The 12,554-nt window shown below is 47.0% G+C and overlaps 5 protein-coding genes across 12 annotated transcripts in view; 4 read left to right on the plus strand and 1 right to left on the minus strand.

The window, feature by feature from the left end:
- The first annotated feature begins 14 nt into the window (after nt 1–14).
- On the plus strand, nt 15–7,638 carry ATPCL (ATP-citrate synthase). Of its 4 annotated transcripts, none has more exons than XM_017241150.3 (9): nt 15–126; nt 1,330–1,497; nt 3,213–3,398; nt 3,462–4,188; nt 4,247–4,561; nt 5,098–5,305; nt 5,367–6,600; nt 6,660–7,000; nt 7,063–7,638. In XM_017241150.3, the coding sequence occupies exons 2-9, from the start codon at nt 1,339–1,341 to the stop codon at nt 7,229–7,231; spliced, it is 3,339 nt and encodes a 1,112-aa protein (XP_017096639.2). In that variant the 5' UTR covers nt 15–126; nt 1,330–1,338; the 3' UTR covers nt 7,232–7,638. The 4 variants fall into 4 exon arrangements, with proteins under 4 accessions (XP_017096639.2, XP_070134930.1, XP_070134929.1 ...); XM_070278829.1 differs by having other exon boundaries at nt 5,149–5,305; XM_070278828.1 differs by lacking the exon at nt 15–126 and adding an exon at nt 1,015–1,172.
- Nucleotides 7,605–8,798, minus strand: LOC108125112 (transmembrane protein 208). The gene is made up of 4 exons (XM_017241157.3): nt 8,641–8,798; nt 8,420–8,575; nt 8,223–8,359; nt 7,605–8,166 (listed from the first exon to the last, which is right to left on the minus strand). Exons 1-4 carry the CDS (start codon nt 8,644–8,646, stop codon nt 7,941–7,943), a joined length of 525 nt encoding a protein of 174 aa, XP_017096646.2. The 5' UTR covers nt 8,647–8,798; the 3' UTR covers nt 7,605–7,940.
- A 129-nt stretch (nt 8,799–8,927) lies between these two features.
- Nucleotides 8,928–9,983, plus strand: Pex11ab (peroxin 11). The gene is made up of 2 exons (XM_017241156.3): nt 8,928–9,230; nt 9,293–9,983. The coding sequence occupies exons 1-2, from the start codon at nt 9,053–9,055 to the stop codon at nt 9,844–9,846; spliced, it is 732 nt and encodes a 243-aa protein (XP_017096645.2). The 5' UTR covers nt 8,928–9,052; the 3' UTR covers nt 9,847–9,983.
- Nucleotides 9,984–10,044: 61 nt separating this feature from the next.
- Nucleotides 10,045–11,513, plus strand: LOC108125110 (palmitoyltransferase ZDHHC3). The gene is made up of 4 exons (XM_017241154.3): nt 10,045–10,468; nt 10,528–10,749; nt 10,813–11,025; nt 11,092–11,513. The coding sequence occupies exons 1-4, from the start codon at nt 10,175–10,177 to the stop codon at nt 11,248–11,250; spliced, it is 888 nt and encodes a 295-aa protein (XP_017096643.2). The 5' UTR covers nt 10,045–10,174; the 3' UTR covers nt 11,251–11,513.
- Nucleotides 11,514–11,869: 356 nt separating this feature from the next.
- Strn-Mlck (Stretchin-Mlck) overlaps nt 11,870–12,554 on the plus strand; it is a 40,644-nt gene continuing 39,959 nt past the window's right edge. For 2 of the 5 annotated variants that reach the window (XM_070278443.1, XM_070278444.1), the window contains exon 1: nt 11,870–12,241. In XM_070278443.1, the coding sequence (XP_070134544.1) occupies nt 12,220–12,241 (22 nt within the window). In that variant the 5' untranslated portion in view covers nt 11,870–12,219. The remainder of the gene's footprint in view (nt 12,242–12,554) is intronic. The other 3 variants (XM_070278442.1, XM_070278440.1, XM_070278439.1) reach the window with 3 other exon arrangements.

The raw sequence follows: 12,554 nt of genomic DNA on the forward strand, positions 1-12,554 counted from the left end.
CTGCGCTGGTCTTATCGGTCTTGGTCCATCCCTAGCGCCATCGATAGGTTTGTAAGAAACAAAAAGTAAAGAAAGTTGCAGTTCGGTTTCGTTTACGTGTTTATTAACAGTCACAGGACAAACAGAGTGAGTTACCAGGCTATCGAGGATCATCCCCTACTTGGGACTCCCACGGGTAGAGTCGGCGCATTGTTAGATGCCCAACTGCAGTGTCAAAGTGATCTTTCGGCTTGGTTCTTCTAGTACGCAGGAACACATACAATGTACAAGTACATGTACTCATCTAAGTCTTGCAGAAATATTTATTTGCAGATCTGCAAATGCACGAGAAGAAACAAGATTTGCCAGGAAACAGTAGTGGTTTCGACCTGTAGGCGGTGATGCAACTGCCTTATTGATTTTGCCAACTTTCTCCGCTTACAAAACATTCGCCCAGCAACAATTCAAGTTTCACCAAAAACCAAAAACCAAATCCAAAACCTAGGCCAGGCCAATTTCCATACTCGAGCGTCACTCGAGGGGCTACTCTGCTCCAACGGGCGTGAACTTCGCTTCCTGATGTAAATTAGCCTCGGCATTAGGCATTAGGCGCCTTGTGTACTTGCAAAGTCGCTGCTATTGTTGCTAAATTAGTGTACTTGGAAAACTTAAATAGTGATTCTAAGCCTAAGCCCGTGTTTTTTCGGCTCTTGAGCCATGCAGTGTTTTGGGAGAAAGTTCATCAGACGATCAAACTGAAGTGGCCAAGGGCCGTTGCATTGATAACCGGTTCCTTAGAGAAAGAAGTTCCCCTACTTAATGGACCAGTGACAGAGATAACAGGTAACGGTGCCTGTTGTTGTCTCCCTAATCTTGCCGAGAATCGAGAGAACCCGAAAATCGAGAGCAGCCGAAAGTCTGAAACCCGAAGCCTCCCGAGAACCGAAACCGAAATTTTCGAAGCCAACACCTGCAGCAGTGATTCCCTTTCATGTTTCATGGCTGGTACTGGCTGGTATTCGCTTTCAGTTTACTTCAGACCCGAAGGTGTGCAGGTCATTGAAAATTCTTCTACCGCCTTCTCTCCCAGCACTCGAGCGCCCAGGTGGACGGAACTCGAAGCCAAGCCCAAAACCTATTGCACCTGTATACGAATAGAAACCGCGCACTCGCTTCTCTCTAATCAATTCTAAGTAAATAAATCAAAGTTTGAAAGTACAGGCAAAGTCAAACGCGTACGCGCTTGGTCTATATATTTCGTTGCGATTACTGATCACTATATGTACCTATCCCTCCCTGATATTTCTAACCCGCTATAAAATCTTACTGATTTCTATTCTTTATATGTAGAGTTTCACCATGTCGGCGAAAGCAATTACGGAGGCCTCCGGTAAGGACATCCTGAACCGTCATCTTTCCCTGCACGGCGCTGGTGCCGCCAGCTGCCGCTTCGCAACAGTCAACGCCACCACAGACTGGTCGAAACTGAGCGTCGACCATCCCTGGCTGCTAACCACGGTGAGTGCTACTTAAAAATAGCCCCGGAACCCACACCAGTGGGTTCGCAAAGATTGCGAATCAGCCGATCACTGCTGGAACAGAAATTAGAGCAGCAATAACAAATACTTGGGCTTGTCATTGAACTTGACCTCGACGCTGCTGACTGGATCTCAGTGCTCTGGTTCGTGCAGAACGCGTTCAGCACGCTGCCGGTGGATGACTAAGCCTCGTCCACTGATAAGCACGATTTGGGCGCCACTTTGACGAGTGATTCGATTCCATTAGAAGCTGCACCAGACTAGACTGATAGGCGGGGCTGGAACTGAACGATTCCGATCCAATTCGATCCATAGATTGTGTTTATCGGCGGTTAGATAGCCGGCTGTGACTGTTCCCAGCTGTAGGTCGCGTGGCGTGGCGTGGTCGTCGTGTTGATTGGCTATCCGGCGACGGATCAGCCAAGGCAGCTCACCTCATTTGCCAGCACGATAGGCCGGCGTGGAGATTGGAACTCTCCATCACGCAACTATCTCAGACTGACCTTCTAATCGATCGTGGAAGCTTGGATTCTAATCTTTTGGTTTTTTTTTTTTGTTAGGATTTTCAACCGTGGGAATTTTTTCTTTGAAAAGACTTATCTTGTCGATGAGGACTTTATTTTCGGTAGAATTCCCTTTGATAAAGGTGCTTTTTCCCCACCCGGTGGAGGGTAAACACAGAGATTAAGCCAAAGGTAAACACTTTAATGGCACACTCGAGTGTCTTCGGGCTATAATTACACTACAAAGTTGATCGCCTGACAGCTCGGATGACATTTTGTACCCGCGCTCTGTTTACTCAATTTACACTCGTACGATCTTCTAATAAGCATCGCGTATCTCGTATCTGCCCGTTTGTGGAGGTACAAGTGCAAAGACGAGTATGAGCTGGGGTTCGGTTGCGCGAACGGGCCGGGCACTGTCATTGACAATGACGCAGTCCCGCAAACCCGATGAATGACCCCTGGCGCTATCGTCTGATCTTGCTAACAGATGTATTTAAAGCTTGGATTCGAACCGGCTCAAGTTCATTGATTTTCAGGGCATTGTTGAATACCCTTGGTGAGGGTATTTGAATTTTTCCAAAACATTTCTGATCTCTGATCTCCCTGATCTTGATCTTGATCTTCCAACGTTGCTACAAGCTTGTCTGTCTGTCTGTTTCCAGGCAAAGGAGTATCTAATATGAGCCACTGCGATGGCTATATCTTCGCCAAAACTGATCCGATTCTTGAGCGGAATACCTTAAATGATTCGTGGATCGATTCTCCACCATTCTGCATCAAAATCTAAGAACGAATTATTTTTGAGATTTTTTGTCAAATTTTCTGATGGACCCCCTTTGAATTTTTGAAAAATGCATGAGGAGCACATTATGGGCCACTGCGATGGCTATATCTTTGCCAAAACTAATCCGATTCTTGAGCGGAATACCTTAAATGATTCGTGGATCGATTCTCCACCAATCTGCATCAAAATCTAGGAACGAAATATTTTTTAGATTTTTTGTCAAATTTTCTGATGGACCCCCTTTGAATTTTTGAAAAATGCATGGGGAGCACAGTATGGGCCACTGCGATGGCTATATTTTTGGCAAAACTGATCTGATTCTTGAGCGGAATACCTTAAATGATTCGTGGATCGATTCTCCACCAATCTTAAAGAACAAATAATAACCTCCTCCTTTCTTTGCAGCCTCTGGTGGTCAAGCCCGACCAACTGATCAAGCGCCGTGGCAAGCTGGGCCTGATTGGTGTGAAAAAGAACTTTGAGCAAGTGAAGCAGTGGATTGGGGAACGCCTCAACAAGGACCAGAAGATCGGCAATGCCGTGGGAAAGCTGCGTAACTTCATCATCGAGCCATTTGTGCCACATACTGATGTGAGTTCTTGAACGAAAACCAAACATCCCAACATTAGTGCTAATCTGGTTTGAATCCCCCAGGCGGAGGAGATGTATGTGTGCATCTATTCCCATCGTGCCGCGGACACGATCCTGTTCTACCACCAAGGCGGTGTGGATATTGGAGATGTCGATGCCAAAGCCGTAAAGTTGGACATACCCGTCAACGCCTCTCTCTCGCTGGCCGATGTTAAGAGCAAGCTGCTTGTGGAGGTCAAGGATGCGAAGGTCAAGGAACGCATTGCCAAATTCATCAGCGCTCTGTACACCACTTATGTGGACTTGTACTTCACCTACTTGGAAATCAATCCTCTTGTGGTGACGGCCGAAAATCTTTACATCTTGGATCTGGCGGCTAAGCTGGACTCCACCGCCGATTTCATTTGTCGACCCAAGTGGGGTGAAATCGACTACCCGCCACCCTTTGGCCGAGATGCGTACCCTGAGGAGGCTTACATTGCCGATCTGGATGCCAAAAGTGGAGCGTCGCTTAAGCTAACGATTCTGAACCGCAACGGACGCATCTGGACGATGGTGGCCGGCGGTGGAGCTAGTGTCATTTACTCGGACACCATTTGCGACCTAGGAGGCGCATCTGAGCTGGCCAACTATGGCGAATACAGTGGGGCGCCTTCTGAACAACAGACATACGAGTACGCCAAGACGATTCTCAACCTGATGACCTCCTCGCCGAAGCATCCAGATGGCAAGGTCCTAATTACTGGAGGTGGTATTGCCAACTTTACAAATGTGGCGGCGACCTTCCAAGGTGAAACATGTTTACGAATCCATATCTTATCAGAAGTCTAACGTGATTCATGTCCCAGGTATCATCACCGCCCTGCGAGAGTTCCAGCCCAAACTCGTGGAGCACAACGTGTCCATCTTTGTGCGTCGGGCTGGCCCCAACTACCAGGAGGGTCTGCGCAAGATGCGTGACTTCGGCACCACCCTTGGCATTCCGCTGCACGTTTTTGGACCCGAGACCCACATGACAGCCATTTGCGGCATGGCGCTGGGCAAGCGACCCATCCCCCAGGTGGCCAGCGTAGAGTTCTCCACCGCCAACTTCTTGCTCCCCGGCGGCCAACAGGCGCAGGCGGACCTCAAGGCTTCCAGCGATGCGGAGGCTCTAGGTTCAGGTAAGTCCATAGTGAAATAGAATGTACCTGAGTGTCGATGGAATGTGTATGTAAGCACCTAATCCGGGTTATCACCAATCCATCCTAGATGTAATCCCTGACTGTTTGTTTCCCTGACGAGTCTGCAGTACATTAATAGTGCATTTATCTGATCTATCTATTTTCTCTCTCTGTATTTTTGTATGTTTGCATTGATCGCCCTCAACTACAACGACACTCACCAACCAACCAACCAACCACCAACCAAACTAAATTCAAATCCTAAAAAACCATAAACCACCAAATCAAATAACTAAAACCAAAAATCCAAAATCAAATTTGAAATGCTCGTTTTGGCCAACTGATCTGATACGCTCCTGATCCGATCCCCCATAACCTCCTGATCCGTGTTCGTGTTCTTCGTGTTGTCTATGTTTGTGTATCGTACTGGTTTGTCAATCTCTCTACACGTCCTGATCTCACGCTCTCTGCTCCTTCATCATCATCTTGAACTCGATCTCGATTTCGACTCGTTCCGTTACGTTCATTTGGGATAGCCCTGAGCCCGAGCGCAGCTAAACCGATTAAACTACCACCTATCTCAGCAGATGAGAGCGATAATGTCGTCGACGGTGTCTTGTCTGGTGCGCAGCGCAACGGATCATCGCTCAACCGTAAGTTCTTCTCCACCACCACCAAGGCGATTGTGTGGGGCATGCAACAACGGGCGGTGCAGTCGATGCTGGACTTTGACTTCATCTGCAGGTGAGTTTAAGCCCAGTCGTTCTGAATTCTTCAATTTTTAAGCCTCATCTTCTGGTTACAGACGTACGGAACCCTCTGTGGTGGCCATGGTTTATCCCTTCACCGGCGACCACAAGCAAAAGTACTACTGGGGCCACAAGGAGATCCTTATTCCGGTGTACAAAAAGATGTCCGATGCCATTCACAAGCACAAAGAAGTGGACGTTATGGTCAACTTCGCCTCCATGCGCAGTGCCTATGAGTCCACGCTGGAGGTCCTGGAGTTCCCCCAGATTCGCACAGTGGCCATCATTGCCGAGGGTATTCCCGAGAACATGACCCGCAAACTGATAATTGAGGCAGACAAGAAGGGAGTGGCCATTATTGGTCCTGCCACCGTGGGTGGAGTCAAGCCCGGTTGCTTTAAGATCGGAAACACCGGCGGCATGTTGGACAACATTCTGCATTCCAAACTGTACCGCCCTGGCAGTGTGGCTTATGTTTCACGTTCCGGCGGTATGTCCAACGAGCTGAACAACATCATCTCGAAGGCCACGGACGGAGTGATCGAGGGTATTGCCATTGGTGGCGACCGCTATCCAGGATCGACGTTTATGGACCATATTCTACGTTACCAGGCTGATCCGGAGTCTAAACTGATTGTACTGCTTGGAGAGGTCGGAGGCACCGAAGAGTACGATGTATGCGCCGCTCTCAAGGATGGACGCATTACCAAGCCCTTGGTGGCGTGGTGCATTGGAACCTGTGCCAGCATGTTCACCTCCGAGGTGCAGTTCGGACACGCTGGCTCCTGCGCTAACTCAGACCGGGAGACGGCCACCGCAAAGAACAAGGCTCTCCGAGAGGCCGGAGCATATGTCCCGGACTCTTTTGACACGCTGGGTGAACTCATCCACCATGTGTATGGTGAGCTGTTAAAAACTGGTCGTGTGGTTCCCAAAGAGGAGGTGCCGCCTCCAACCGTGCCCATGGATTACTCCTGGGCTCGCGAATTGGGCTTAATCCGAAAGCCTGCTTCGTTTATGACTTCCATCTGCGACGAACGTGGCCAGGAGCTCATCTACGCGGGCATGCCTATTAGTGAGGTCCTTAGTAAAGATGTGGGTATTGGTGGCGTCATTTCGCTGCTTTGGTTCCAGCGATGCTTGCCCTCGTATGTGTGCAAGTTCTTTGAGATGTGCTTGATGGTAACTGCCGACCACGGACCGGCCGTTTCCGGAGCACACAACACCATCGTATGCGCTCGTGCTGGCAAGGATCTGGTGTCCTCGGTCGTCAGCGGTCTCCTCACCATTGTAAGCATTTCATCTCGCTTATGGGAATAGTCATCGTTTACTAATTGAGTTATTTGTAGGGTGATCGATTCGGTGGTGCTTTGGACGGCTCCGCCCGCCAGTTCTCGGAAGCATACGACACAAATCTGCATCCCATGGAGTTCGTGAACAAAATGCGCAAAGAGGGAAAACTTATCCTGGGTATTGGTCACAGGGTCAAGTCCATCAACAACCCCGATGTGCGCGTCAAAATTATTAAAGAATTCGTACTGGAGAACTTCCCGGCGTGTCCGCTCCTCAAATACGCTCTGGAGGTGGAAAAAATCACCACCAACAAGAAGCCCAACCTCATATTGAACGTGGATGGTGTGATAGCCACCGCCTTCGTGGACATGCTGCGCAACAGTGGATCCTTCACCAGGTAAGCACACTTCGGGGCATGTTTCGTGTATGACAGACTTTAATTTGTGTTTTCCATTTCAGTGAAGAGGCACAGGAGTACATCAACGTTGGAGCAATCAACTCGCTGTTTGTGCTGGGACGTAGCATAGGCTTCATCGGTCACTACATGGACCAGAAGCGACTGAAGCAGGGCCTGTACCGCCACCCATGGGACGACATCTCATACGTCATTCCCGAGCAGTACAACTAAACGATGTTATATTCTATTATGTCTCAATCATATATCCGAAAGTTGTTGTAATTAAGCACAGATGTACGACGTTCAGCGAGGAGGCTGTCGACTCCGTTCCAGATGGTAGATGCGTCCCTGCATGCGTCTCCCCAGACCAGCCCCGTTCCCGTTCCACATTAATCCTGCATTTAAAGTTCTCAAGTTACCATTATTGCCCTCGTTGCGTTTTCTGTAGAGGTGCGAGTGTGTCTCGGAGCCCGTAGCCCGGGTGTTTTTGGAATCTAGATATAGTGAAATCTGTGCTCCGAGCAGAATTCAGCATAAAATTATTTGATACTTTTTATACTTTAGTTTTGGATGCTCACAATTGTCTAGACAACAAGAGAATAAATTGTTGCAAAAGCTTATTTTATTATTTTGCTTAATTTCATAATTTCTCTCACTGCACTTGTTCCTGTTGATTAGGTGCACACATGACTTAATGTTACACACAAGTATATATATACAATGCACCAAAAAATTTAAGTTTGGACAGGGGTCACAGTATTTCTGCCAACATAGCGAATTCATTGCAATTAAACCGCACAAAATGCTTTAACTAACCAAAACCCTGGGTTGTGTTTTGTCTTGAGCAGTTTAATTTAAGATTTTAACAACTTCCAAGCTCCGGACACACACGAGTAAACGTAGAATCTCATTAAAATAGTGGATGACCAGTTGGGGCCTTCTATCTCATGCGCCGCATCTTGCGCTCCATCTTCTTCTGTTTCTTCTCGTCCACCTCGGGATTCTCTTCCTGAGCGTTGCGTTGCGACAGCCAGGGCTGGATGATTGATCCCCACAGCATCCAACCCGCTCGGAGGGGCGCCAGGAGCAGCACCAGCCAGAAATAGTTGGAGATTAAAGCTAGCAGAAGCGTTCCCGAAGTTAGAATAATAAGGTCCTTCACATTTCTGAAATGGTTCTCATGTAATCAAAGGGTTTCTGTGGAGCATTTTGGTACTCTTACTCTGCTATGCCGCCCTCCATGTTCAGATCGTTTCCAGAGTCCAGAAGACTCCCGCTCTCTGAGTACTTCGGCCGCGACATGAAGAACATAAACTGGTAAGCACCACCAAGGATCAAGAGGGCCAGTATGTGCATGAACTAGGAGCCGTAATAAACTATTAATAAAGGTTATAAGATTGTACTTCTCGGCAGGCTTACCACAACCGTTTTAGTGATCTCGAAGACTAGAAAACTTATCAGTAGAGACGTAGTGGCACAGCCGATAGCCATATTCCTGTAGAAGGCCAGAGTGGTCTTGTTTTCCTCTACGATTTGCTTGGCTCCTTTGGTGCCCTGTTTTCCCTTCTGTGGAGGCTGCAATGATAAATGGGAACTCATGTTAATGTCGGCTAGATCCCCCACTGGCGGGTACTACTTACAGCCATGGTTAAATCTTATATTGTATGTCAGGTATTTTAAAAATCCTAAATCGAACCACTTTTTACGTGGCGAGTGCTCAAGAAAATCTATGTGTTGGTAAACGACGATAAGTGCAGAAGTAGTGTTGCAAATCTTCAATAGTTTTACGACTGACCGAGAGTTCAAAAATATAAATATGGGTTTTTTATTAATAATTTTTAAACAATAGGCATATAGTCCATCTTATCTTCTTATATAGTTGCTACTTTTTAATCCCTATAAAATTAATCCACAATCGACGCTCATGCCTTGCCACTCACAACGATTCGTGGAACAGCTGATTGACCAAAACTTCGACCTTTGGATTTTGGATTGGGCTGTTATTTGAAATTCCTTGAAACCAACTCCATAACAGTGGTCTTCGGTCACAAAATGAGTATGGATCGATTGGTGCAGTTAAATAATCAAGCTGGCGGCAGGGACAAGATTGCCCGACTTGTTCAGTACGCATCGCGGGCTATGTGGGACTCTTTGGAGTCCACCAACTCTAGTCCGGCACTTGTTGACAACTTTAAGACAATTGAGTATATTCTCAGCACCTTTAGAAAGCGTAAGTTCTATTAATTATTTCTATTCAATTTCTATTAAGTTCTATTCATTATTTTCTTTTAGTTCTTCGCTTTGGAAAGTGCGTTGATGTGTTTTACGGAACTCTGAAGACCATCCACTATCCGGATCTTACAATCAGGGTGACTCTCACATTGAGTAAGCTGTCGCAGTCCTTGTTTCTGTTTGCGGACCATTTCCTCTGGCTGGCTAGGACTGGACTGACAGCCGTGAATGCGAAGCGCTGGTCAAACATTGCCAATAAATACTGGCTCTTCTCCATCATCATGAACTTGTGCCGAGACTTTTACGAAATTGTGCGAGTGCTAGATCTCCATAAATCCAGCTGCAAGAGTGGAATTACTCGCTGTCCCATTCCGGCGAGCATCAACTCTAAAGAGGATCTGAAGAGACTGGCCCTGCACTCCTATGCGATTGTACAGGCACACAAGGACATAATGGTGGACACGGTGAAAAATGCTTGCGATTTCTTCATCCCCCTGACCGCTCTTGGCTATACAAGCTTGACGCCAAAAACTATTGGGCTCCTGGGTGCCATTTCATCCGTCGCTGGCCTGTGGGCTCTGCTGGAACCGAAGGCCAAGCTAACGCCCGCATAATACGAAGACCTAACGACCTGATATTGGAGAAATTGTATATATGTAGGATGCTCTTTCCTTGGCTATTGTAACTGTTGTATTTTAATTGTATTGCTCGGATTAAGTGTAAAGTTAATAGATCGAATGAACCACCATTATTTACGCGCCTTGTCAGCGTTCCGGGCGGATGGCAAAAAACAGATGTGATTCGAGGCACCCCCGAAAGTGAATGGCATTTTTCCAGTGTTATTTTTTTGTTCGCTTGGTTTTTATCAATCTGCCAGCCTTTGGCTGATGGTCCAGTGGTCTTATCTGGATATTGATGAACCTGTATTATTAATTCGTCATCATGAACTACTCCTACACGGCGCTTTCGCCTGCCCATGGTGGTGCGGGAGGATTCGGCGGCGTTGACTACCACAATCGCTGCTGCGGAAACAGGACCTGGTGCGTCAAGGACATTTGTGGCATCGTGTGCGTGATAATGACATGGCTTCTTATTCTGTTCGCCGAGTTTGTAGTCATGCGGCTCATACTGCTACCCAGCAACTATACAGTCTTTAGCACCATTAACATGGCTATATTCCAGGCATTGGCCTTTTTGGCATTTGCCTCCCACATACGCACAATGCTATCGGACCCGGTAGGTAATCGGGCTAATCTACACCTACATAAATCTAAATTTGTTTTTCTTTTTTCAAGGGCGCTGTGCCCCGTGGCAATGCCACCAAGGAGATGATTGAGCAAATGGGTTACCGGGAGGGCCAGATGTTCTACAAGTGCCCAAAATGCTGCAGCATCAAACCGGACAGAGCTCATCATTGCTCTGTCTGTCAGCGATGCATCCGAAAGATGGATCACCACTGCCCGTGGGTCAATAACTGTGTGGGCGAGAATAACCAGAAGTACTTTGTGCTCTTTACCGTAAGTGTTTAAGGTCCTTATGACGTTATTTGTGATGTTAATTGCGCCCTCATATATTTTTAGTTCTACATTGCTTCGATTTCTGTGCACACGCTCTTCCTGGTGCTTACCCAGTTTGCAGAGTGTGTGAAGAACGACTGGCGCACTTGCTCGCCGTACTCGCCGCCGGCCACAATTTTTCTGCTGCTCTTTCTCACCTTTGAGGGTCTTATGTTTGGAATTTTCACCATAATAATGCTGGCCACTCAGCTGACGGCAATACTAAACGATCAAACGGTGGGGATTCGCTTTCTCTTAAGAGAAATTTTTCAATTTGCTCACCTTGCTCTTTTTGTTAAACAGGGAATCGAACAGCTGAAGAAGGAGGAGGCCCGGTGGGCCAAGAAATCTCGCCTCAAAAGTATACAGTCTGTGTTTGGACGCTTCTCGCTTGCCTGGTTCTCGCCCTTCACGGAACCCTCCTGCCGGAAAAAGTTTAGCCCGCACTTCTACTCGGTCTGAGATGGAATCAGAACATGGATCCTATCCGAATGAACAATACGAGGAATCAAGACGTACAAGGGCAGCTAGCTGAATTCATCACTTGTTGCGCCCATCTATGTGCAATATTGTATATTGCAACCACTATTTTTCGATCAAATGTCGACTATATTTACTAATTCTACGTGTGTATTTGTGTGTAAATGTTAGGCCCTAAGGATAAGAATAAAAAATAAAAGCCTTGGCCAGGTGAACAGTGGTACTTAAGAGAGCCGCACAAGGTAGTTCACGAATGTTTTATTTAAAGAGATGAAAACAATCTGTTTGGGACCCAAGATCATGCGCCATGATCAGTGCTCATCTTTGCGGCAGCCTCTTCTCAATTTCTCCCAATCTCTCTGGGCATCCAAAATTATCTGGCATGGACCTGCAGATCTGTCTGGTGAGTTCAGTCTGAGAAAAACGATCGGAGATCCAGGAGGTGCCGGCTGGATGTGGTGCGCCCTCGAGACGTCGACGCTGTGTGTTGTTCATTTCGTTTATATATAGATAGAACCATTTATGTGTTCACTAATGTGTCGTTTTCTGTGAGTGTGTTTTCGAGTGCCTGGTGGATTTCGAATTCTGATTTGGAATTGGAAGAGAAATATATAAAGGCTGCACGGCTGCAACCGAAAATGTGAATATATCCTACCAAAAAATTTGTGAATACCGTTGTGCCCCACCGAAATTGCCTAATTATAATCGGTAATTTCAGTTTTATTGAATCGGAAACAGGAAAAAAGTATATTCCACCGTCGTTGTTTTTGTGTGCTCTGGTGATCTAAATATAAATACAAAACAAAATCACTTTCGGTTTATTCCGAGTCAAAAATATCCGATAATTCTGCGCCCTAATCCCGTACATCTCGCACAGAAAGTCCTGAAGGTACCCGCGTACCACATGCCAAAGTGGCCCGGTTTCGGCTAATTATATAGTGAGACCTAAGCATGGAGAGATCGCGCTCAGTGGGTAAGCATTGTGCCCAGGAATACGCCGTGCCGGGACTATCCCCGGCACCCGTTGCTCCCATCTTACTCCTGCTCCGTTCTGTGTTACTAGAAATATTTGTGTGTATTTTTATGGGCTGTCCCGGGCTCCCACTGCCCCAACCCCCGACTGGCTCCCCTTTTTAGAATCGTTTGGGGCACCAGTGCGGTTACGTAATTGCGAATTGGACATGAGAAATTTTCATAATTGTGTACGCTACGGAATATGTGCCGGTCTAATGGCAGTATTATAGTATCCTGGGGATGTCCCCACACATAGCACCCACAGAAAAGTA

This window comes from Drosophila bipectinata, chromosome 2R, assembly GCF_030179905.1.
Source record: "Drosophila bipectinata strain 14024-0381.07 chromosome 2R, DbipHiC1v2, whole genome shotgun sequence".
In the NCBI taxonomy this organism is placed as follows: domain Eukaryota; kingdom Metazoa; phylum Arthropoda; class Insecta; order Diptera; family Drosophilidae; genus Drosophila; species Drosophila bipectinata.